Genomic DNA, 27,178 nt, shown 5'->3' on the forward strand with positions numbered 1-27,178 from the left:
AAAGAGTGTAACGAAGAATACTAATTAATCATGTGCAGTTGTATCTATCGAACACGTGAAATGTTTCTTTTAACGTATGCATTCATCTTTCCGAGCAATTTGCTGTAAATGAGAAGCAGCAACGGCCACCGGGGCTTCTGTGACTTATAAACGTAGATATAAAGCCACATGTCCGCGATCGCGGGGGCTCACTTCACTTTTCTTTTCCTCCAAAAAACATACAAGCCTCGACTCTTGTAAGATCGGCCGCGAGGCGCACAGATATTTATTGGCTTTACTTTCATAATTTAAGCTCGTAGTGAGCCCTCAAAGCAACTTCGGCTTCCAGTACCATGTTCAATTGTTTTTTCTTTATTCCTTTTTGAATTTTTTATTTTATTTTTTGTTTTATTTTGTTGTTGTTTTTAATTTCAGTCAATTTCCTTTTTTAATAACAATTTTATGGGGAATATTGTACTTTGCTAGATTTGTGCTTTGAAAATAAATCATATTCGATAAACTTATTGACGGCTATTGTTTCCTGTACACTTACATTTTGTTGTTTCTCCATCCAAGAATTACGCTAATAAACAGTAAATTCAATGCAATGCTTATCATATTCGTAGAAAGGGGACGATATTTTTTGTTTTAATCTTTTAAATTAACATTATGTATTACAATGCACTTTTTCTATAACACTTAGATGAAAATGAAATATTATCGATACAAAGGATTACAAATAAAAACTAAATTTCAGACAACGCAATAAAGTAATGATACAGTTCGTCATTAAAATAATGTAGGAATGACTTACACTGTCCATTATCTTTGTTAACAAGCGTACATTCCTACTGTGCCCTTCCAAAGTCCAAAGCTACGTAGCAGAAGAAAAAAAAACTTGAGAAACAAATGCGAAAAGAAGCTGCAGAAGAAGCTACAAGAAACATTGGCACAAGCGCATACGTTTCCCCCTGCACCTCGATACAGACTTTTCGTTCTCTCTTTAGACACAGTATAAGGTAATTAAATACCTCTGACCTTCAGCCCGTTCCTACCTACTCTCACGGGCGACTCTACCGTCGGTGGAACAGTCTTTGTAGCTTTTTCTCGCTCGTGGGCCGACCGATCGGGCGCTCGTTCTGCGCCACCTTTAACGATTGTCTCTGGGTTGGCAATGGTGCATCGATGTGCAGGAAGGACTGACCAAAGGAACCCTTAGCGCGTGCACAAGACGATACTTTTTGCTCACTACCATGGCCCTTCCTTACAAGCCTACAGAATTTTCTAATTAAAAATAAACTCGCTGGACAATTGTGCATAAGAGCGACGCTTTGTAAACCCAAAAGCGTACTGTACTAAGCATGATAAATACTTCAAATGATATTTAATATTCTTTCAATAGTTCAAGCGACGTAATACATATTTATGTACTACAGTTTTGCGTTATTCGCTATTTATTTATTAAAAAATATGATTTGAGAATTTAATGTGAATAAAATAATTTTTATATAAATAAAAATTAATGTATTCCTATATTGTCTGGAATAAAAATTATTATAAAACACTTGATGTCATAAAGTAACTACAATTTTTAACAATAATACTAAATAAATGGAAGATAGTGATTCTGCAGAGTTAATTAAAAATAGTATTAATTAATTAATGATTCTGCGTGAGATCTATTTAGTATAAAGTTATTTGAAAGTTTGTACATGTTAATTCCGGCATTATTCATTAAAAATGAAAGTCGTTTTTTTAATATAATATATTCGAAAATATAAATAAAAAAAAATTGCCATTTATATGATTAATGATATGAACTAATGTAAAAGGCACTTTGGTAGATGATCGGTATATTTTATTTTTATTACAAGTTATTAGCACGAATATATTAGATTTTATAAAACAATATTTTTATAATATTTTTGAAATACATATAAAATAATAACTTGAAAAGAAATTTAATAATACTAGATTGAATAATAATTGTCAATTAATTTAACTACTCGACAAACTAAAAAACCAGTGCTCGCACACTTTCCAATCTCTGTTTTTATTAACACAATGACTAAATTGGAAATATAATTAATATATTGGAAATTATTAATATGAATTATGCATGCAAGTATGATTCAATTTTTTAAATAAAGCTCGACGACCTATCGCGATGATATATATATATATATATATATTTATATTCTCTGTTTGAGACATAATATTGTGTATGGCATATACATGTATACGTGGATGAATGAATGCCTATGAGAGCACCTGAGCGCTGCAGAAACTATTATGTTTATTAAGCTGGAAAGTAATAAATTACAGGTGGCTAATAATGGGAACCGTCTGTGTGCGCCTGCGCCAAGATGTAATTGATGTATATGCAAAGGAAGTTATTTTCGAGGGATCGCGCTGCGAAGAGATATAGATCGTTCAAGGATGAGGATGCGGCCAAGATGAAGCAGCATAGGTGATGAAGGACTGTGATGAAGATGAAATGAAATAAAGTGATGTTAGAACGATTTTTTTGCCGACAAATTTATTTCATTTCGTCGTAAATAAAATTCATTTGAAATATCACTTACGATGATAATAATATTTATACATATTCTAAATTGCTTCATTTTTGTAGGACCCACATTTATGTGATCCTATTGACTCTCGCCGTTTTTTTCATAATCCACTATTACATAATTCACGTTTATACAAACGTTGCATAATGTATAAATATATATTAAACAAAATGATAGCTACAACTAATAACCGATATTTATATGAATAAGATATTTATAAGAAAATATTCTAAATTAAATTATGATATTTCACTTTCTTCTTTTCCATGATATTCGTCGATATCATTCTACGATTTTGCATATTTATAAAGTTATACAAAAATATATATCAATATTTACGCATTACCAAACTCAAAGATAACTTTAATGTAGTATCAATTAAATCATGTAAAATAATACGTAGAATAATTTTTTCAAAACGATAAGTGCAATTGTTGTTTCCCATTATAAAATTTGTTTGTCTATTTTATAGAGTAGTTGGCAATATTAAAATTTATTTATAACTATATTCTGGAACAACTGTGGAACCAATATTCTATTAACATCTATAACCAGTTCCAGCTAATCAAATGTATCTCCAGTCCCAATACACCCACTAATTTATTCTTCTTAAAAATCTTGATTGTAAAGAAAAAATCTACTCGTGCGCGCATTATAATATTAAAGTATCCCGTCGTGCGTGATTTTAAATAGCTGAAATACCTCCATGGCGCCTCTTGCTTCCGGAAACATCGCACGCGACCCTCATAAGTTTGCAAATAAGATTCCCTCGCGATTTCTTTTAGTCTCTTCGTCTCTTCATTTTCCAGTGGACAAAAGGACATGTAAGAAAATGAAAGGGCCACGTTCCCAAGGCTTATTGAGCGGCCGAACTGTGACCGATCGATCGCACGATCGATTGGCACTGTCGATGTCCCCTTCCCATCACCAATCTCCTTTAACCCGCGCGTGCCAAGCATTGAACAAAGCACAAAGCGCTGCGTATCGTGTCGAAGTCGAGGACTTCGTGCTTCGTCTTTAATCCCTTCGTTACCGCGGTAATAAAGGTGCGAGGTATTTATTGGCGAAAGACGCGATGCTGCACGTAAACGCATACACAAGTGCAGTTTAATGATGCACTGTTACCTCTCTGTTTGACCCCATCTTTAGCCTATGTATAGTTGCTGATACTGCATGCATTTTATGTGGCAAAATGACTTCTCTTATTTTTATTGAAGTCGATTAATGTGAACAGAGTTTGAACGAATATACTATGCACAGTTAATAAGATATGATCCTTTCTCGTTTTATACTTATTAAAGTGATCGATATCTGATGATATACATAAAAATAATATTAATTCAAAATCTAGTGTTGATCGATTGCAAAGTAATATTTTCTATATTATTTTTTTCTGTTAAAAAATTATTGATTTACAGAAAATTATTAGTATAATATAGTAAAATAGCAAGATATTAAATTTATTGTATGTATACATTTTCTGTGTCTATGTGTCTGTGTGGACGTGGATGTGGGTGAGCGTGAGTATAGCTTCAATATTATTATTTGCGAATGCATTGTAGATATTTTTCTGAATAGGAAATCTCTAGAATTTTTGTAAAGGTATTTGTAATGAAAAAAAAAACTACGTAAATATCAAAATCTTAAAAAAATATTAACTTTACGAGGTAAACATAATATCACCAAATAGGCAATCGTTACTATCTTTCTTCAAGTATTTTCTCATAGTGTATCTTAGTTAATTTATTAAATATCTATACTTACTTTATTACATTTTTTCTATGAGTATATCAAGAAAATAAATACATCAAATACACTAACTTATTAATTTTTTTTAAAAGAACGTAACACGTGCAAAGCATTGAAAAAAGATGCCTATAAATATTATATTCTTTTTTTAATAAGGGATTTTAATTGCATCAAAAGGTTTTTTTTAGAAAATGCTTGGTCATTGACATAATAGCAGGCATAAATGAGAGCCAGTTTTTATAAAATTACCAAAAATGAAAAAACAAAAAATAAAGCAGTCAAAGTTTATCGATGAGTAAAATCAACAGCGAAAATAAAGCCTATCAGACGATCTATGAATCCTCGCTAAATACAGATATATAAAATATGCTTGACAATGTTTTTTCGTTGGCTCGCACGCACTCAATGCGTTTAATCTCGCTTGTAAAAGAATCGTCAAGACAAGAGCCATAAGAAAGGAGCGGACAATCACCAGCAAGAAAAGTTCAGAAGAAAAGAAGAGAAGAAGGTTGCCGCTCCCCGGCATGTCGCTACACATGTACATATAATACGTGTACATCGAATAAGAAGCCTTTACAAGGCGTGGTGCGTGAGTTAAGCTGCAACCAATAAACCAATTCCAGTCTTAATTAAATCTAAGACAATACAGTTGCTAATTAAAATAAACATCCATAGCAATAAAATCTGCTCCCGCTCGCCCTCATGTGAACGCGCCGTTTTTCTCTAAACTATATAATCGAGGATGTTTCTACAATGATGCCTTCTATAAACCGAAGTTAATGTATTTTGTAACAAATTTCCATTTAGAAAATTTATACAACCACTCAGGTCTTATAGAATTGATAAAGCCATATACTAACCATTCAAATTACTTAATCATTACATATTCACTACCAACTGTTTTATAGTTCTCAATCCACATTTACAATACAAACTTAATTTAGCTAATACATAATATTCTAAGTACTAAATATAATTCATATTCAATTAAGATCGTATATAAAAATTAATTCCAGTATAATGAGTAAAGAGGATGGAAGCGCATTCAAAAATTTCAACTACCAAAACTAGGAAATCTAAGCGCATGTAATGCATTATTGTAGGATCGCCCAACGAATGTACGAAGTTGAAGGAAAAATGTAAAGAGAGGTAAAGTGTTAGTAAATGAGGCACTTTTGTGGCTTTCTCAGTATAGGTAGTCGTGATCAATAAAGGACATTAAAATCTTTAAAATGGCTAGTCAATGCAAACCGATTCTATGCGACGCGATATTATTTTCACTCAATCGAGAATAGATTGATTTCATCGATACCTTCATTTCATCTTCTTTATAATTAAGAATATGATATTCTTTTATCATTATTTAATGTACATCTTTCTATACCAAGAAAATATCAATACAAAAATTCGGTGTACTTAAACGTATTTCGAGGTAAAGATTAAATATTTTATAGATATTTTATATATATAATATAAATATAATTTTATAATGATTTCATTATAAATAACTATTAGTTTATAAATTAAAGATTAAAAACCATTATTTTGAGTAGATAGAGAAAATTAATGAAGAAAATAGAAAAAGCTCTGATATTCCATGCCTTCATTATACTATAAATCAGTCATATAAAAAATTTGAGTTTTCTGAACTAATATAATTTTAAAAGTCTTGTTTAAAAATTAATTTCACTTGTTTTTTTAACTGTATTTCTCTAATTTTAATAACTATTTTATATAAGAAATTTCACTATTTTTATAATAATATTTTATTTTTTATTAGATTTGTAAATCAATTTATAGATTGTTTAAAAATGATTAATACAATTTTATTTTCAATTTAATTGATAATTAATTTAAAGAAATTAATAATGTAGAATCCTTTAGATAGTTGAATGAATAATTTGGTTACATTGAACAATACAGTTCAATGTAAAAAGCTCTTATTAGGTATGTTTATTCCTTTAACAACTGCAAGTAAATGTGTTTTAAAAACTTAATGTCAATTTATATTTATTTTATTAGTTTGTTCTATAAGTTCTCTATATGAAAAATAATACGTAATTTATTAAAAACAAAAAAAAAAAACACTACATTTTGGTAGTTATAATTCATCTCGACAGAATTAGTAAACGATTAATATCACGTATAATTTAATTTTTAAGAAATAAATACTTGCTTATTACAGAACTTGCTGATAATTCTCACTCTATCTCGACACATTAACTTGTTTTCATCTTTAGGCAAAATGGAAAAATAACAAAAAATACTAATAAAATTGAAAATTTACCATTAGAAAAAATCGGTTATAATACAATTTTGATTTTCTAAGGTTTTCTAATTTTTCAATATTATCCTTGTTAATACTACATCATAAATCTTTGGTTATAATTTAAATAAATAATTATTCTATTTAATAGAGAATTATAGTTAAATATTTTGCTTTGAAAATATACACTATTGAATAAAATGATAATTAACTGCGTAATTCTCGATACAAATAACTGAATCTTACTTCTTCATAGTATTAGGAGATTTCGCTGCGCGGAACTGCCCAAATTCGTGCCTTGCCTGTTAGCCCGAAAAATCGGTTGTAGACTTCATCGCCATCGTCTATACGCAGACAACCAGTTAATGTAAACTTCTCTCTTCTCTGCTTTCATTTTTTCTTTATCCGATGTGCAGTAGCGCAAGGGCCAAGATGAGGAAACAAAAAGGTGAAACCGAAAAAACAAAGATCACAACGAAGAAGACGAATGCAGAGAGAGAGAGATAGAGAGGGGGAGAAAGAAGGTACAAATGGATGCTTATAAAGGAAAGGCGAAAGAAGAGCAGGAACGTAGAGGGAGAGAGAGAGAGAGAGAGAGAGAGAGAGAGAGAGAGAGAGTGAGTAGAAGCCCTTACGATTTTAATTAACCCGGTACGGGGTAGCCCGAGAGAGCTTCAGCCGATCGCGATCGAATCGGGTGCACGATCTACAAGGAATCTACATAAGATCCTCCACTCTTGCAAGGCCTACAACTCAATCCCCGGGACGTTGTGTACGTGTATATACGTAGGCATGTGCACAATACGCCGGCGTCGCGGACGCCGCGCTTCTTATCGGCTTCAAGGATCGCAGATAGCGTCCTCTATCCTCCTCCGCAGTATGCCGGCGAGCTCATATTGTGCCAAGATCGGAAGGTGGGAGAATAAAAGGGAGATGGAGATTGGCTAACTCCTGTGCGTTGTTAATACAAGTTAACTTACTTACTGCGCGAGCTCGGGTAGAAAGAGAGACGACGAGAGAGGAAGAGATAAAGTGGTAACTTTTATTTTTATTCTCCTTCTGGTTCCTTTACTTATTCAAGGCCCTCTTGCGCTATGCCTTTATTTTATTCTTTTAGGCGAGAGTCCGTTTTATTTAAACCATTTGTTCCGCGAGAGTCGAGTCATTGTAGTGGTGCCTCCGCTTCTGTGACCTTTTTCCCATCTCTCTCGCTCGATCGCTGGCTTTTGTTCTCTCATATTAATTAATGCGGCTCTTAATTGTATCCTTACACACACCAAGGTATATTACGAGACTTTGAAATAAATCGTTAATGTACAGTTCCGTTAAAAACGTACGACGACGGCTTTTCCCGTTTATTCTTCAATACTGACCATGTATATGAAATGACTCTCCCACTTAATTAAGTCCAAATTTAAACGATGTCCTGTTTCGATGCGATGCCTGCTTTATGAAGACTCGCGATAGGAGAAATAATAAATTTACAAAGAGTCGTATAAATGCAAAGCATTGGATAAATGGCCAACTGAAAAAAAATAAACTTTACGTTTATTTATACACAAAATAAATGCACACTATTAAAATCTTAGCAATATACAATCATCGTTCTTTTTTCTCCTAATTTTCTAACTCTAAATTTTCAAATTCTGAATTACTCTACATATTATAATAATACTGGCAAAGGAAATTAATATAATCGTGTCATTCTTTTATTATTATTTTTGTCATTTATATTATATTTATACTATTCCAACGCTTCGCCTTTATAAAATCATACTAATTTTTAAAAAAATGTTAATACAAGGATTTAATGAAGTGAAGCTTCTCTTATTATTATTGAATTTTAAAATAAATTCTAGGCTTTGCTATTTTAAACAAACAAAAATTCTGCATCTTATCGAAGGTAGGACTGAAGCACAAATTTGATTGAGCTTGTAGTATATTGAAAACAAGTTTAGTGTAAGACTTACATTTACATTGACTACTATTGATAATTTCTATTTAATAGATCATCGAAGCTTTAAAAGAAATTGAAATAAATTGTTAAATAGAACCGATGAATATTAAGTCAAAGTCACAACAATTATTCAATTTTAAAAAACAATAATACGCAGTGCAGCCAGGTATTTTACAATAATGTAGTTTATCCTACTAATCAAGTACGTTATTCGTCATAACATGACGCATGCTGTGCGAAAAATTGATAGGAAAGGCCACATTCCACATCAAGTACAAAAATACCCACTATCCGAATAAATCTCTTTAATCAGTTTTACATTTAGTTTCCAGCACGACTCGAGTACAAACGCACATTAATGCAGGTATATCGGCTAAAATACATCGGTGAAGGTATTACTCGTTGAAATTACAAACGCTTTGTAATCTGCGCCTTGTCTTCTGGATAATCCAATGGACCCGAGATTCTTGCGCGAACTATGGGCCGTTTTTCTCTCAGGATATTAGCGTATTTACGAAACACGATATGGCTCGCGGTACGGATAAATAATCTTCCATGGCTGACTTGCTGCCCCCTTCCTTTTTCCTGCGCGCATGCGCTATAACTTTAAAAAGAGTTGTAGTAAAGATTGGCTCAGTCACGATAGAGTGTCTTCGCATTACTGGATATTAAAGTGATTCGTGGGCATCGATTGATCCGAATTGAGCCGGCCCTATCGTTAAATTATAAATATTAAAAGAATGACAATGATCGATGAGACAACCTTTCTAAAAATGTATTTAAGTATATGCTATGGAATGATCCTGGCACTATGTGAATAAAATATGCCAATATTTTCTACATGAAAGTTAAGAAGCATGTATTATAAGAGTTGCAATGGAATATAAGATTTATTTTTAATTAAATTGCTTAAATACTTAAGTATGCGAAGCCTTTAGCATACACAAACTTTGCGCAATAAGTTTATTAAAAGTGATTATATTTATTTATTTATTCAATTTTTGGCAAAGATGACAAAGATTGTATTAATTTAAAATTTTCGCTATATTTCTATTTTCTTTGTTAAATGCTGGTTCATGCATTTAGCCTTACACCTATTTCCACATATTATAATTGAGAATATAAAATAGGCATTGTGGCAATCGTAAAGAACAGTTTTTGTTATTCAATTATTACACGCGTATTGAATATTTAAAATGTATTTTTAAACAGTTATATAAAGTATTAAACAAATATAAAATCTTAGTGTATGTTATATGCATAAAGAATGGAAAAATTATTAGTTACAATTTTTTATATATTTTTATAGAAATATTAAATCAATCAAGCAATCTTCAAATCAGTAAAACAAATTATTGTCGATAATGAAATTAACGATAATTGATTGTACATTCAAATCAATACTCACAATTTTATTTAATTGTTCAAATGCATTAAAACAGCAATAGTATACTCATTATTACTTCTCCAATGAATAGTACACAAAATTGACGTGCAAAAGAAAAAAATCTATATAAAGAAGGAGACTTATGGTCATGATAAAATGAAGAAGCAAGAGGAGAAAGAGAGAGAGAGAGAGAGAGAGAGAGAGAGAGAGAAAGCAGAAAGACCACGATAGAGCTCGTGAGTTCGTAAAAAGGATTCTCGCGGTACCAGATAATGGGATATTATGTGTGCACCAGTTAGCGTATGTAAAATTATCTGGTGTAAAATGAGCTGTGAGCTCATTCAAATTTTAAATCGGGCTCTTTCTTTCTATGCCCTCTCATACCCACTTTATTTATCTCCCTTAATTCTCAATATCTCTCCTTTCACTTGGTTATTTAATTTATTTTTCATTTATTTTTATGCGCGCTGTTCTTCCCTTCTTCGATCTTTTCTCTTCTAGAGCCCTTCTCATCGCTCGGTCTTCACCTAGCAGACTTCGATTAGGCCTACTCTTACATATTACTTTAAACCAATTTCTTTGGCTACGTATTTTTTGTCCTTCAAAATTTAACCCTTTTACCCGATTAGAAGATATCGTATTACTACTTAGTTTTATACTTCCCGATTTAATAAGCTTTGTACTTTGAAATCTTTTTAGTATTAGTAAAATCAGTTGCCTTTACAAATCTTAAAATATTATTAAAACAGCGCCTATAATGTAAATATTATAATATTTTATGTAATAAATTACCTTATATTTGACCATAAATTAACAGTAAAATTACTTATTTGTAATATTTATGCAATAAACATTAATATGATATTGTAATTATTTCAAGCGATTAAGATCCATTTGAACGCAATAAACTTGAACTTTAGAAAATAGCACTATCGATTATTCTTTTTAAATTGTGTATATAAAATTTATAAACGTTTAAATAACTGTAAATCGTAATAAATATTGTATCATAGTAAATATTTTGTCCATAAAGTATTTTTAAATCTAATCTATAACACTATTAATTTCTTCTTACAAAATATAACTTTTATATGAACAATAAAAAACAATGCTTAAAACATATTATATGTAAATAATGTATGGAATTTATATCGAATAATAATTATTGTATTGTTATATTAGCATTAATGTATATTACTTATTATATTGTCCTACAATTTACAGTAACGTACACTTTAAAGGTTTGTTGTATGTATTTCTCAATTGATTAACTTGATTATATATTTATATTTTTTAATAACATTCATATTTATTGAAGTTTAGATCATAATTTTAGATTATATGATTTATAATCAAATAATAACATTTTTTAGACAAAAGCAGTAAATAATTTTCTTGCACATGTAACATGCAGTAAAACAAATAATTCTTCAACTATCAAGTAAATGCATAATGTATGAGAACAATCGCCCCATAAAGCGCGCAAGTATTAATTGTCAAAATGATTATATAGCTGCATACGCATAAAAGAGAGACAAAAAGAATACAACACGTACTCTGAACATCATTTAAGGAGTTCAGAAATGACACTTTATATCGGCTAATTGGCAGTTGAAGTTCCAAACTTGCATTTTGTGCGAATTTATGTAACTGAGCAAAGAACCATAAAATATATGCAATCATATTTTTGAGGTACACAAAAAATTTGTGCATACCTGCTCCTTCTCTTTTATGATCTATTTTTTATTGCTAAATGCTAAAAACTGCATACGTTTACATGAATCTTTTTTCACGCTTTCTAAGGATATTGTATTTCTACATAATTTGCTTTTTTCAAAAATATAATGAAATTTATGCAAATTATAAATGTTGATTATAAGCTGACAAATATTTTCTTTAAAGATATATATATATGAATAATTTGTTACTTTTATACCTAATAATATTCAGCAAAATTCACTTTGCATCGTATGTATTTGTATGATATTTTTACTATCGTATTTATGAATGGTTATTATAAAACCCATCTGCGAATGTATTTATAACGATATCTATCTATCAAATAAATAAAAAATAAAATTATTAGTTTTAATAAGAATCTATAAGTCAGATAGTCACAAGTAAGTGTGCAATTTTTTATTGAAAATCGTAAGAAGTAACTCATGTACAATTCAGTATCGCGTACAATCAGATATTGCGATCTTACACTTACTTTTATACAAAAACTTAACATGCTTCAATTTTGGAATTCATTATTCTAAACAAATAAGTCATGGATACAACAGTATTTATTTCCTATTTGAAAAATATTTAATACTTTCAAGTATAGCGAAAATATATGTAAAGATGTGTAGAAATTAGTATGCTGTGGTAGCAAATATTTTGGTTAAAATTGAATATAGATTGACAGTGAAAACATTGATCTTAGCATCATATTTTCATGGGGATTGAAAGATAGATGGAAAAGTATAAAATAAAAGGAAGTTATGAAAGAAAAATCAAGCTTGGAGCCTAGCAAAATGCAAGCTGAAAATGATTAAAACTGTTTCTACCGTAGGTACAAGATGTTTAAAGCACTAGATGTTGAGTAAATATTTAAAGGTTTAGCTCTGAGAGAAAGGTACGTATTTGAAAATGTGAATTCATATTAGGACCTCTTACCTTATGGTTTACGTCACAAACAGAAGGTGTGATTACGAACGCATCTCTACGATGAGGGACGTACAGCAGCAGGATTGGCAGTACCACGGTTAGTCCCTCAAAGGGTTTAACCAAGGCACTCCGAAGGCTCGACGACATATACGGATTGCTTTAAAAGGCGAATGCGCGCGATTAACGCTCCAAGAAGTTGAACATTCTTGCTTTTAATGAAGATACCGAATCAAGTGGTTTCTGATAAAAGGACAGCTAGAGGTTATCCCTTAATAGCCATTTAAACAATGCTTTAACGTAACTCTAACGACATATTTTGCGCACTTGGCGCGCACTTAGCGGCTCTACTTTAACCATACTCCTTTTTACGAATACGAATTTACAGTAATGAGTTTCAATAGATTTTAGTCGAATTCAATTTATATTAGCCGATTTATTCGGTTATTGTTCCATTTAATGATGTCTTAGTATTGTTAAATAATTGTTAAATTATAATGCGATCGATAATTCAATAAGATCTAAAAATATAAGCACAGAATAACGCATATTTATGTAATGATAAAGAAATCAGAACTTCGATCAGACTTGATTTTTAAAGTAAAGCTTAAATAATAGTCAATGAAGTTCCTTTGCATTACATTCGAATGTAAGAACTGAAAACGAATTGAGAAGCCGTAAAGAATTTTTTATAAACAAAATAATTTTTAACTCAGAACTTTAACAAAATATTAATTACAAATTAACTTTATAATGAAATTACATTAGCTAATCAGGATAAATTACACTTAAATTTATAACAAAAAAAAAATTTTTTTAAATCAAAAACTGCTATGCTCGAGCAATAGTAGATTAACAATATTATATAATCAAATCATTCTAAAATGCAGAAAATATAATTGTCTAAACTGTATAAAATATGTAAAATATATAAAGTCTCTGTTGTATCTGCAATTGCTCGAACATGAAACCAGATCAATTTGTGCTTTGCAATTCACTTTTATTTAGAACTCATTTTTTATCATAGTTTTGTGTTGTTGTCGACATTGAGGTATTACGCTCATATATAATATGTAATACTTATATAAGTATTTATATAAGAATCTAATACAAACTTTGAACATTATCGTGGTGCGTGAGCACGCCAATTTCGCTAATCATATTAATAATTAATTGATAATAATAATGTTAAACGTTACTAATGACTACAAATGGCGCTTTTTCGAATTTTCGTCTATTATATGACTTAAATTAATGCCGTTTTATCTTTGTCGGTCGCCAGATTATACTACGCTTCTTTCTTTCTTTCTCTCTCTCTTTCTTTCTTCACTCATACACACGCGCGCGCGCGCACTCTCTCTCTCTCTCTCTCTCTCTCTCTCTCTCTCTCTCTATTTCTTTTACTTTCTGTATATTTATCTTTCATACATAAATAATTTTAACCGTTGTGTATATGTATAAATTACGAAAACGGCTGCGTTAATCAGCTCAATCAAAGCTCGTGAAAGCTGAGAGCATCAGCTCAAAGAATTGAGTAGCCTTAAGAGCCACTTTGAAAAACGAACGGACGAACGAGATTTACATCGAGATTTGAGTCTTATTGAATAGGATGAGTAGCTTACAAAAAAAGAAATCTACATTCATACATACATAAGTATATATACATACAGACAATATACATTTATATATAAATATATTTGTATATATGGAATTGTCTAATATGTATTGTATATATATATATATATATATATATATATATATATATATAGATTCTTTCTATACGCTCATAACTTCTTTCCTTACACACTAGGAAATTAATCTATGAAAAATTCTAAGAGTTTCATTAACCTCTATCTCAATATCTCCCTTTTAATTAGATCAATCATATAAATTGCCTACACTGAGAAAGGATTTGTTTTAATGTATTGAGAAGTAACAGAAATGTTGGTAGTATCGGTTATGTAATTATATCAATTATGTAATGTTTCTTATATAATCACATTAATATATTGAATTATAAGCTACTTCCTTCATGTTAATGTTTTACTTTCCAATATAAAGAAAGTGTTATTGAAAATATATTACGAAGAAAAATTATAAATTTTATTTTTTTATTTTTATTTAATTTAATTTAATTTTTTCATTAATGAGAATAATAAATACATTTATAAATACTAAATAATATGTTTAATCGTTTTAAAGAAGTATAAAAATAATTTTTTCTCAGTGTAGTAACAGGTTAAAAATAAAAATTTGCTAAAATAAGCGAACATAGCATTAAACCTTCAATATATGTAATTCCATTTATTACACAATAAGATCATTAATTAAAGCTTAGTATTTTCATAGATCCATACAATTGTTTTTAAAAGCTTGAATCTAATACTCTGGCCTGTATCTCTGTTTATGTATGCATGTGTCCGTGTCCGTGTTTGTGTGCATGTTTTTGCCCGCGCGTATACGTATGCGTGAACTTGTGTATGGGTATGTCATAAAAGGATCACAAAACGCTGGATGATAAAAGAAATGTAAGCGCAACTGAGGAACTAGGAGAAAAGCGAGAGTTTAAAATATGAAGAAGGGTATGAGGATATTGTTAACTGAAAAGAAATCATTGCGAAAAAAACTGTTAATCATTTAGCTACCTTTCAAAGCATATTATTAATATACTTAATTGTGAGAAATACTTTTACTTATTGCAGACTATATAATCAATAACTCCGAATAATATTGATATTTTACGAAAATGACCCAAAATCCAAAAGACGACAACAATGCATATTAATATTTACAATATTTTAAGTTCTAATAATACCTATGAGTTTTATCATGTACTAAACGAAAATGCAATATCCAAATAATCATGTTCGACCGAAAAATAAATAGTTATGTTCAGGATCTATTGCAAAGACGTCTCAAATGTCGATAGTCGATAGTTGGTTCGCGGCTAAGCCATTTAATGCCCCTTTTTAACGACACTCCAAACTGTCGTTCGTTTGCGCGACGCCGTGTTTCACGCGAGCACATTGGCGATTGTGAAAGCAATCAACCATGCGAGTAAAATAAAAGAAAAACCGACTCGCATTAGCCTGCCCTTGAAAAGAGATGCCCTTCTCCCGGCGACGATTCCCTTCCAGTCTCATGGGATGGAAGACGAGTCAGAGGAGTTCAGGATATTACAAGCTCGTGGGCCTCACTGGGTCTGGATGTGGCTGCGGATGTAGGTGTTAGTACAGACGTGGAGGTGGTAGCGGGGGTGGGAGCCGCGTACGTGCAGCCGATAATAATAGCGGCGACTGCGGCGGCGGTGGTGGTGGCGTCGGCAGCGGCAGCGGCGGCGCTAATCCGGGGTGTCTAGCGCCTCCTAAAGTAGCTCTGCGAGAGCTGGTAGATAATGTAATTGTGGAGAGCGCCCTCAAGTGTCTTAAGAAAGCCCTGCCACTGACCTTTCTCGTAGTTGATTTGCTTTTACTGCTGACGCGCGTTGTCCGCCGCGACCTTCAGCAGGCCCTGAATGTTCCTCAGCAAGTTCTCCGTACTGGATACAGCACTTGGATCCTGTCCCCCGGCCTGGGAGACCGCCACCGCCGCCGAAGCGATCTGCGAGTAGTTCAAGGCCTGTGGGCTCTCGGAGCCGGGCGCCGCCAGCGGCAGGTTCTCCGGTACGTCCGACATGTCTGTGAACACAACAACGGCTTGCTCGATTATCATCGCCTACTCTCCGACTTGTCTTCCGCGAACCTGCGTCCTCTGCAAAGAGGTTCGTTCGTTGAAATTACTTAGCACCTCTCACCTATCCGATCAACCTTCTTATCTTCCTAGCCAATATGATTATACCGGCGGTACCCGACGCCAATGGCGGTCGCGTTATTATAATGGCCCAGGAGGGGATGCAAGATAAGACCTCTCGTTAACACTTTTTCGCCCTTTTCGAGACAAACAATCGATTCAACCATAGCGCTATGCCCATCGCCAACCTTATCAACATTTTACTTTTTCTAACCAAATCTTTACGACTCTGAATTTCATTTATGCGTGCTTGTGGCGCATTCCACAACTTAAAAACGCTTGGACTCTGGCAAGACTCCGCGCAGACGTACCTTCCTTCCTTTCACGCATTATAAATTATCCTCTTATTACGCTCGTGGACTCAATTTGCTCAAACGATAATAGTAGGACTTTTATTGGAAAGGAATACTGGCTAATATAGCGTAAGGGCCCGACCTACGGCCATACTAAATCTATAGAGGCTTTAAAGTTGCCGATGCTAAGTGCTGAGCTAAGAACGATCGAGCGTTAAAGCAGTAACCGACGAGCGCGACCCAGCCGAATACCAAAAAAGGGTAAAAGCAAAAGAAAGATTCGAAGTATAAATCTCGGCATTACCGTGCATGCTAAGATGTCAGCGATAAATATCATCGGGCAGCAGCACCAGCTAAGACAGACTGTCGTCGACGTCGTAGGCGCACGGACATCTTATGGCACTCGCGTGCGTACGTTGCGTCCACGCTTAATTCGTGAGCATTTAATTCGATTGCGACGAGACTAAATCAAAGATCCGACGATGGGCAACAAGTAGACATCGGCCGGGATTACAGCCTCGAGACACGCACAGCCCGTAAGTCTGCAGAGGCCGTTCACGCGCCCAAATCCGCACCACGTTGTTGTTGTCGTTGTTCTCCCTTACTCCCGCTGTCTTTTTGAGAAAGCCGCCGACCCCCGCGTGTCTTACGTGCGTTCGAAATTTGTCAAGTTGGGAATTCGAGCGCTTCCAGCGAAGAACACGCATTTTTTATTACTCTCGATTTTTCGTTTGAACGGATCGTCAGATTTTTGAACAATTGGCCTGAACGAATGCATCTGAAATTACTTATTAATATATGTAGCTTACAGCTTGTAAAAGAAAAATTGGCCATTTATAGTTTTGGTATTGAATTTGCATGTTTAGCAATATGATTATGAGGCACCAATATTTTTCTTCTAAATTTGTATTATTACTAATTAAAGATGATATATTCCTGAATATTTTCGAAAGTTTTCGAATAAATTACCACTCTTGTATTAATAATTGTAAAGAGGGACACTTCTAAAGATATTTGATTTTTCTCTGAATTGCGCTTCATGGACTTTAAAAAACTTTAACATACTTTAAAAAAAAACAGCTCATCTTCATACATGCAAAACCTCGCCACTTTATGAAATTGAAACAAGTCATTAAAACAAATACACTTTCTCGATTCAAAAAAATTGCCTTAACTACTTTATGTGAACAATTTCTTCTCTATATTCAATTACAGAAGAGAACGCATAAGACCAAGCACAGACTATTTATGCTTTCCCGCTGTAAAATAACATTTTGTTGTAAATGAAGGAAAAGGCTTAACATTAAGAAGGTTGAACGTAATGAAAAAGATTAATATAAATATACATTGAGATTTTATGTAAATGGTTTTACGCGTAATCAGAAAGATAAAGGAATGGAATACCATAGGAAGGCTAGTATTCCGTATTCAGTTGCACTTAAAAGGCTTCAATTACAGCTGAAATCGTGAAACTGTCCTGAAAATCGTTCACTCGACTCTCTATACACTATTTCCTAATTATAAATACCTCATAGAAATAACGAGCCATGATGACGATAAACGTTAAGGAGTAGGAGCAATAAAAAGTGCCTCATCACATATAAATTGCCATTCGGCTTCGACGAGAGAAAAGCGCCCCGATAAGAGCATCGATAGTCGCAAAGCGAAAAGCTCACGCGTTAATTATCAAAAGAAAAATCAGGCAAAGCAGAACCATTGTGTGTGCGCACTTTTGCAAAATAATCGGGACCATAATAAATAAGCGGTGGGAGGTAAGAGGTAGAAAAAGCGATGGATAAATAATAGGTCGCGCCGCGTCGACGAATTTACTGACGCCGATAATTGTAATGGAAGGCACGATATGCCGGGGCGAGGCTCGCGCACCTCCCCTTATCTACCTCCGAGGGCGCGAACGTGAAATCGTCGGACGACGGCCGATGGACTACGGGTGGGGACGAGCGAGCCGAGGCCATAAGTCAGTCGAATGCCCTTTCGTTGTAAGTGAGCGCGCAAGCGACTGATAATTAAAAGTCGATACAATAAAGCAGCTATCGGCGGCAGTAAAGCAGCCGAGACGCGTCACACGACGATACGCCCGAATTATGGGGCGCGTATGAGGGCGACCACTTAGTCGAGCCCACACGCGCCCCGAGAGGTCATGTTCCTGGCGGCCGAGAGACAAGCGAAAGGAGCAGCGTAGATCGAGGACTCCCATCGCTACCGGGGGAAGTCACTCTAAGCGCAAAGGTATCAGTTTTCCTGTGAACTCCCATTAGGTTTTAAGGGTATTTTAAAAAAATAGACTTGGCTTTGGAAAAAAGGCACACTCGCAGCGAAGTTGTCGGTATGTCTCGTCGATCCTTCTCAGCATACAAGTATTTCAATGGAGACTTTTGTTAGTCATTTAATTCGAATAATGTCGATAGACCATACCAGGAACTTCAATTTGAACGGATTTGGATAGCAAGTCGAAATAATTCACCGTCGGGGAACGAAAGAATTTTTTATGTCCTTACGCACTTGCCCGAGACTTAACCTGAAAACAAAACAGTGCTCGGCAGACAAGCAAGTGTAATGTAGGAAGAGACAGAGATCAAGCCGAATAAAGGCGGATGGCCAGGCGGATGCATTAACACTTGGTCTAATCTTGCCTGAAAGTATAGCGTCGAAGCAAAGAGAACCAGAGGTCGAATCCTCAAATGCAGAAAGACTCTTCGACTTGAGACTTTATGCGTCTCTGTCGGGCTTATCTGACCTCCGCTGCCTCTCTCTCCGCCCACCCCCTTCCTCACATACGCCTTCTCTCTCTCTCTCTCTCTCTCTCTCTCTCTCTCTATATATATATATATATATGTATCTCACTGTCTTACTCTTTCATTTTCTCCCTCTTTGGTCGTTCACATTTCTCCATTTCTCCCGTCGGCGTCGATCTTGCATTTCTTTGTCCCAACACAGTATAGGTTTCCAGTAAACCGATAACGGCGACGCTGCTGCCCAGGATCCCCCCAATAGAATCGGTAAATCGCGGATGTACGTACATCCCTGCTCTCTCTCTCTCTCTCTCTCTCTCTCTCTCTCTTTCTCTCATTAAATCAGAACGGCATTCCGTGAGCGTGTAGACTCCCACGGGCGCTCGATCGCTCTCCGCGAGGATCATCTATAGGTAGGTTGTTGCGGTGCGCATACGACATGCTGCGCGACACGAACTCCCTATTTTCTTTTCATTCCGGACTCTTGCCATTGCTTTGCGATCGTCTGCATAGCTACTTTGTACAAGGAAATATTTCAGCTTTCTAATTTATTGTTCGATCTTTGAGGTTTGTATTTCATAGCCCGCCCCTTATGTTACCTTTTTCAGCTATTCTGTAGTCTTTTTTTCTACTTAGTTATTTTCGTATAATTGGCTACTATTTACTCATCAAACAAAGCTTCTAATTAAATTCTAAATATTCGTGTGCCTCCAATATTATTTAGTTATCTCGATAGCTTGTATTAAAGAACTTTTAATGAATTTATTTAAAATATCGACGAGATCACCTTTTTATTATTATTTACTTTTTTTAATAAATATGAAATGAAGAAAATTACTGAAGAGGCACTTGAAAAATCCGTTAGAGTATTTTTAGAATTCAATGATATGCATAATATGATTGAACAACTTAACGCGGTGTGAAACTAATGCATAAGAGAGAGACTTTCATGTCTCATAACTTATAAAAGTTTCGCCGAAACGGAACTTAGTACAATTCTTAAAAACTTGATTTTAAAATGAAATAACTCATCAGATTATTCATTAAATATGAAGACTTTTTATCTTTAAAATGTTTCTACAAATTTGAAATTTTTAATAAGAATGTTTATTACTACACTATTTTATATAAAACGCATGCGTTTTATATTATGCAAGTGTTTTTAATACTGAGAATAAAATATCGAATAAAATTTTATAGTAGAATTTAATATATAATTGAACCATATTAATTTATTATCCTGATACAGTTATAATATATATAACACTACACAATAATATTATATAATATATTATTATTTACACTTCAATCTAAAAAGATATAAACTGATATTGAAAAATAGAACAATTTATAGATACAAACATTAATTATAGAAACATATTAATTTACGTGTAATATTCAATATTATGTAATATTTTTTTAATAGTCATTATTTTTTTAAAAGTTTATTATTGACAGAATAAAAACTGAACATTAATTTACTTTATTTATCACAAAATAATTTTTTTTCGTAAAAAAGCAAATCTCTAAGAATACTAAAATAAAAATGTTAATACTAACTTATTTCTTACCGTACAATTAAAAATGATATTGAAACCTTTAGAAATTATGCACATTCTGCTAATAACCCATCGTACATTAAGTAATTTTCTTCATTTACGACTTCATTCCTTTTATTAATAAATTGCACGTTTCAACTTTACTAGAGGAGACCATGAAATGCTGCGAATGGTGAAAAATCGATTCCATATTTCAATAATCGATGAAGTTGGGACTCGAGTTATCGTTTTCTCGAGCCTTCTTTTGCCATTCTCTTGGAAACAAATTATCATCGACTTCCATTTCTCATTATTTAAATCAAACTAAATACCAAAGACTTGAGTCTAAAAATCATTTAAGCTTACCAGTGGGTTCTTCATCTCATCAAACTATAATCAATGCCAATTCGTTCTCACGCTTACTACATGTTATAATTGCAAAAGTTAGGCTCATTTTTTAAAAAATTTAAAGTTTATTAACAGAATTACCGTTTATAAATTTAAGAATTTAGCACTCATTGGGTATCTTTATTAGTCTCACTAAATTGAAACTGTAATCGAATTTTATAATTAATATCTTTTGCTTAGCGAAATTCGCACCTATACTTCATAAAATAACTACAAATTGGATCGTAATATTTCTGCATTGAATATAGAATTTACAGTATAGTCCAGAAATTAACGTAAGGTGGCTATATGCAAAATGACTTTTGAAAATTATACCATAAAAATGAAACTAATAAGCGCGTCGTAAAATAAAAACCTTCAATTCTTCAACTATTTCAACTCAGTCAGCACTGAATACTGACCCAAGTCAGCAAATAATTGATTAGGCGCGTAATGCAAACATTGCATGAATTTCCATATAGATCATGTGTAGAAATCAGTGTACCTGGGCTCTGAAAGCCATGAATGCGTCACGGCCGTGAAATCAATACAAGACTGTAGAAGCAAGGAACGGTGGAAAAACACTGCTGGCCCATAGCAGGAGTAGCAACGTAGGATATGATAACCGCTGCCACGTGAGTCGGAAATCAAGCAAAAAGGTACCGGTGCTGGACGCTAAGGACGAGCAAGAAAAAAAAACAAGGAAAAGAAGGACCAATTGGAGACGTCTTTGGGCTCAGGCTGCAAATGATCGATGAGTGTGCCAGTGGTTCCACTGCTCACTTCTCTCACTCTATCCGAGCGAGGAGCTCATCTTGGAGCTCGCGAGCGCGAGACTCCTTCTGTCCAGCTCGTGAGCGATATAATTATTTTCAATATGCATGCATGCGCCGATGCGTGAGATTACCAATCAGCGTTTCTTAATACGCTTTTATGCTTAACTGCCATATTCCTCTCGCTCCTTCCCACTCCCCACCCCTTAGCATACTCCACGATCCTACCGCCACTCCTCATCAGTCTTTTCTCTCTCTCTCTCTCTCTCTCTCTCTCTCTCAATTTCGTACACCCGTTTCTTGTTTTATCCTTTTCTTTCTTTCACTAAGCGTCTAATTATCCAAGTAATTATATGAATTATTTAATTGGCTTTGAGTTTTTGAAGAATAAGTGGTGATTTGTAATTGATAGTTCTTTTCTGACAAGTTGCGAAACGATCGAAGCACGACACTAGAGTGGCCATTTATAAACTAAAATTAAATGATTTGAAAATGTGCGCCTATATAGTTATGTTAACATGTATTTTAATGACACATAAATGAATATACCCATTAGTAACAAAATATTCTAATTGACCTAGAATGTCTGAATTCTTATATTTTTATTACTATTCTCTATAGTTTGTTTTTCTTTCCAAACTTCTGGTTATACTAAATATAGTAGGATCGATACAACATTTACAAACTTGACAATCAAATACTCTTATTACTTTGTATTGCTCTACATTAACATAATTAATCAATATATTATTAAACGTACCAGCAATTATGATATAATCAGCTCTTATAATACATGCCCATTTTAGAGTAATGTTTAAATTAATTCAAATACATTTTATAATAATCCCATTCGATAAATAGGATTAGAAAAGTCAACATTATTAAATTAATAATTAAATTTACCAACCTTCATCTTTTTCGTTTTCGTCTTCAAGATCCTCGGATAGATTATCCTCTTCCTCTTCGTCATCTTGTGAACGATGCGACGCGCCTGCCTCGCTTCCGGAGTGCTCTCCAACACTACCGCTTCCAGCGGTTTTCGAAAGATTCAAAACTGGACTGTGACCATTTGACGAACCTACAAAAGCCGTTATAAAATAGTATTCGATTAACCTTATTCAACAACATATTTAAATAGATCATTTCGATTGGTATTTTTATGTATCACTTCTGTTTTCTTATAACCTAAATTACCTATATATTTAAAAATAAATATTATAAACATTATAATGAATATTATGTATTGTATTTAAATATAGTTTAGTGTCATTAATATTACTCGTATGGATAATAATGTTACGATCCGTTATTATAATTTTTTCATTGATTTTATTATTATTGCCAAGTTAATAATAATAAAATAAACAAAATAACGATAAATTATATGTAAAATTTGAATCTATCAAACTCATCACATCAAGAAAAATAATTTGTTTGTTCTGGAAATTATCTAGAACTTATTCATATCTCAAATTAGTAGCAAATCAGATTCTTATTTCAAATATTTTCTTTGGAATATTTCATAATTGTACATAATATTATTTGCATAATGTAAACCGTTGTATATTTTTCTTTTATATATATATATATTTTTTTTTTCTTTAAATACCGTCAAATTATTGTACTTTATAAAGCTGTTTTGTATATGGTATTCATATTTAATTTTTTATTGACCCACTATTATTTTTGTGCATACAATTATTCTATTTTTATCTATACGCATCCCTCGAATAACATTTTTAATTGTATGCAAATTTATATATAAATTAAAAGTTGGAAATTTGAAAAGATTGTTAACTTCAATGAATTAAGGTTTCGTGTGTTAGTAAGGATTTATGATATTTTAACCAACATCGATTTCTAGCAAACAAATAATAGGAATTTGAGTAATAGAAAAGTAAAACCGCTAAAAAATCGTTGAAATGTGAGATAAGTAAGTAGAGATAGTCTTGAAATAGGGATATATTTTGCTTTTTCCGGTTGACAAGATGATGGATCTTATTTGACCACGATGCGTGAATCCCCATTCAGCATGGTAACTTTGTCGGATCCTACTCCCTTTTGCTCAGAGCGTGTCTCATCTATTCCCCTCTATGTAGTGCCCCTTTTCTATCTATCTCTCTCTCTCTCTCTCTCTCTCTCTCACTCTCTCTCTCTCCCTCTTCCTCTATCCTTCTTTGCGATTTTATACAATATATAAAATATAAATATATAAAAATTTTTTTCTTAAATAAGGGCTCTTTTATTTATTAAATTTTTTATCCTGTATTAAAAGCTATAAGAATTTATTAAAATAAAAATAATTCATAGTTCTACTAAGGAATTGTATTTTCCTTTCTCGGTTTATTTTATACTCTATATTTCAACTACATTCTTAAGCGATTAATTACATTCATTTATATTCCATGGTAGGAGAAATGATAACACGTATCTTATTTAAAATTTACATGTTATTATATTCGAATTAGTACATGAAAATTAAAAAGAGAAAACAAAAAATATATTTAAATGAAAGAAAAAATTTTAAAAATTATTCCCATTAAATAATAAACAAATTTGTATAAGCGGTGTAATTAGAACAAAGCCAAATGATGTGAGCAATGCATCAGCCGAATAGAGCCAACGTTGATTTTCACTCTCCCTAATTTGTCTTTCTCTCTTACGGGGCAACGCACTTGAGCGGCTCGCGCGACCAGTATTTGATATCCGAGTATTTTAATCCTGACATGGATGGATTCTGTTTGGGCAGACGTATGTTCCTGAAAGCCTGCAGTGACGTATTACCATTGCCGTTGAACATTCCCTTAACCGCTGCTTTTCTCCATTTCCACGAGAATTTTTGCCTATGCGTTTGCGAAACCTTTTTCCAAGTCTAATCGAATTTATTTACTAAGTGTATGCCGAAGACATGGAAAACGGTCATGAAGGGTGAAAGCGAAAAGTACGAAGTGGTTTTAGCGTTCTAGATTAAATATTAGGTAGTGAAAGAATCCGACATGGAGTTCAACTATTAACAATGATTTATCTGCGAGAAAAAAACCATATGAAAAATAACACCTCAAAATTGTATGTGTAGTAAAACCTGATAAGTTACTTTTCGTGGTTATTAATGTAATACTCAAATAACGTACGTAGTAATTATTAAAATTATTCTCTAGAATGCGTTTATAATTTTAAACAGTTATCTTTTCAATACACCTTTTTAAAGACATATTTAGCCTTATATATACCCTTAAACTTATAATTATACATTTTGTTCGGTATTCTCCGAATTATAATTTAATCCGGTATTTTCGATATTATAATCATAAATAATATTATATGAGTTTATCATATAAATTTTCTTGGATGCATTATAACTATAAAACATGTATAATATTTTTAGTTAGATACACAAAATTTTAAAAGTAAAGTGCATTTGAAATTATTATAAGTTAGTACTTTACCTTAATTTATTAAATTAGCTGGACAAATTTTGTATGTATGCAAATTGAAAATTGAAAAAATCAAACGACTGTCTAAAAGTATATTGGACTTAGAAAAATAAGACTTACCATTGTGCGAGCTGTGGTCCCGTTGTTTATGATCCAAGGCAAGTGCTCTTTCTGTCTCACCGCGCTCATCCCTTAATCTGCAACAATGAATAAATTGACAAAATCAATCTCTCTATAACTATTACATTATAGTCGACATAGTTACATATTGAAAGATATAAAATAAAAAAAATTATGACACAACTTATTAATAATGTGGGTAACGCTATCTAAACACAAAAGTGATCGTATCTTCTTTATACTTCCGCATGAAATTATATATTTCATCCAGTCTATATAATTTGCAGATTATAATTTGTCTCATAATCAACTCGTATATATAAGTGAACATGTTTAATTATTTATTAAAGTATCATACCATTTGACATATTTAGTTATTTTCATGAGCACTGGGTTGTCTGTACGGAGAAATATCACTGACCTTGATAGGTAAGCAGCTGCAAAGAAAGAGAGCAAGAAAGATAAAGAGAGTGAGAGAATAAGATAGGAGCTGAGAGATGGATAAAGATACAGAGAGAGAGGGGGGAGAAAAAAGGAGTGCGCTGCACTATAATGAATTATTCAGTAAGCTTGAGGAGGGAGTTGCGCGCGTGCGAGAGCGATTTAGCTAACTCATTCGGCTTTAATTATAAATTATTTAAGATGTACCTTGAAGAAAGAGAGACATAAAGTGATAGATGGGCGAACTATCTTATTTATCGTATAATATGAGTGTGTTATATACCTAATCACTGATAAAGTAAAGGAACGCGCGGATTAATGACGATTTATGTATATGTAGAATGTGTAAGCGTCATGCTTACAGCACAATATTTTTATAATTCATTACAAGTCCTCGAAAATTATGTCGAATTTAAGTGATTTAAAGACTGCCTTATAGATTCATCCTAAATTTATAAAGCGATAGCTAAAATGGAACCCTATTTTTTGCAAATAATCTATTAAATTATTCAAAAAACTGAACCTTACACAATTATTTAAAATTCAAAAATTACATGATAAACAAAATTTCAACTTTTATATGATAATTGGACAGTTTACTTTCTCACATTAGGCGACAAATGTAATAGTTAAAGTTTCTTTTTTTACAGTTAGAAGTTTTTGTATGTTGTAACTTCTGAAAACATTTATCGTAAAACTTATTTTGCAATACTAAATAAGTTCAAGCGTTTAAATGATTTGTTTTATAATTATACATTTAAATACTCATTGTAAAGCATAAATTTTAATTACACTTTAATTTCTAATATATCAAACTACAAACATAAACAGTCAACCTTACAAAGTGCACATTATAAAGATGAATTTTTTAAAATATACATTTTTATAAACTTTAATAAACTTATAAATATTCCTACATCACGGTTACTATCTTTATGAAAATTTGAATGAAAAGATCGACAGTTTTTACATCCCAACATTTTGCTTGGAATAAATGAAAAAAAAAACATTAATAATTTTATAAACAATTAACATAACCAAAAAGAAGCTTTGACATAAGAGCAGAAAACAGTATAAAAATTTGAATTATATC

At 32.6% G+C, this 27,178-nt stretch overlaps 1 protein-coding gene across 1 annotated transcript in view; it reads right to left on the bottom strand.

Annotated features, from left to right (window-relative positions):
- Nucleotides 1-27,178, bottom strand: part of dac (dachshund family transcription factor) — a 321,970-nt gene that overhangs the window by 100,033 nt on the left and 194,759 nt on the right. Inside the window, 3 exon segments of the mRNA XM_011502797.1 lie at nt 16,007-16,237; nt 22,998-23,168; nt 25,645-25,721. Coding sequence (XP_011501099.1) covers nt 16,007-16,237; nt 22,998-23,168; nt 25,645-25,721 — 479 coding nt within the window.

The sequence above is a fragment of the Ceratosolen solmsi genome, unplaced genomic scaffold, assembly GCF_000503995.2.
Source record: "Ceratosolen solmsi marchali unplaced genomic scaffold, CerSol_1.0 scaffold15, whole genome shotgun sequence".
In the NCBI taxonomy this organism is placed as follows: Eukaryota; Metazoa; Arthropoda; class Insecta; order Hymenoptera; family Agaonidae; genus Ceratosolen; species Ceratosolen solmsi.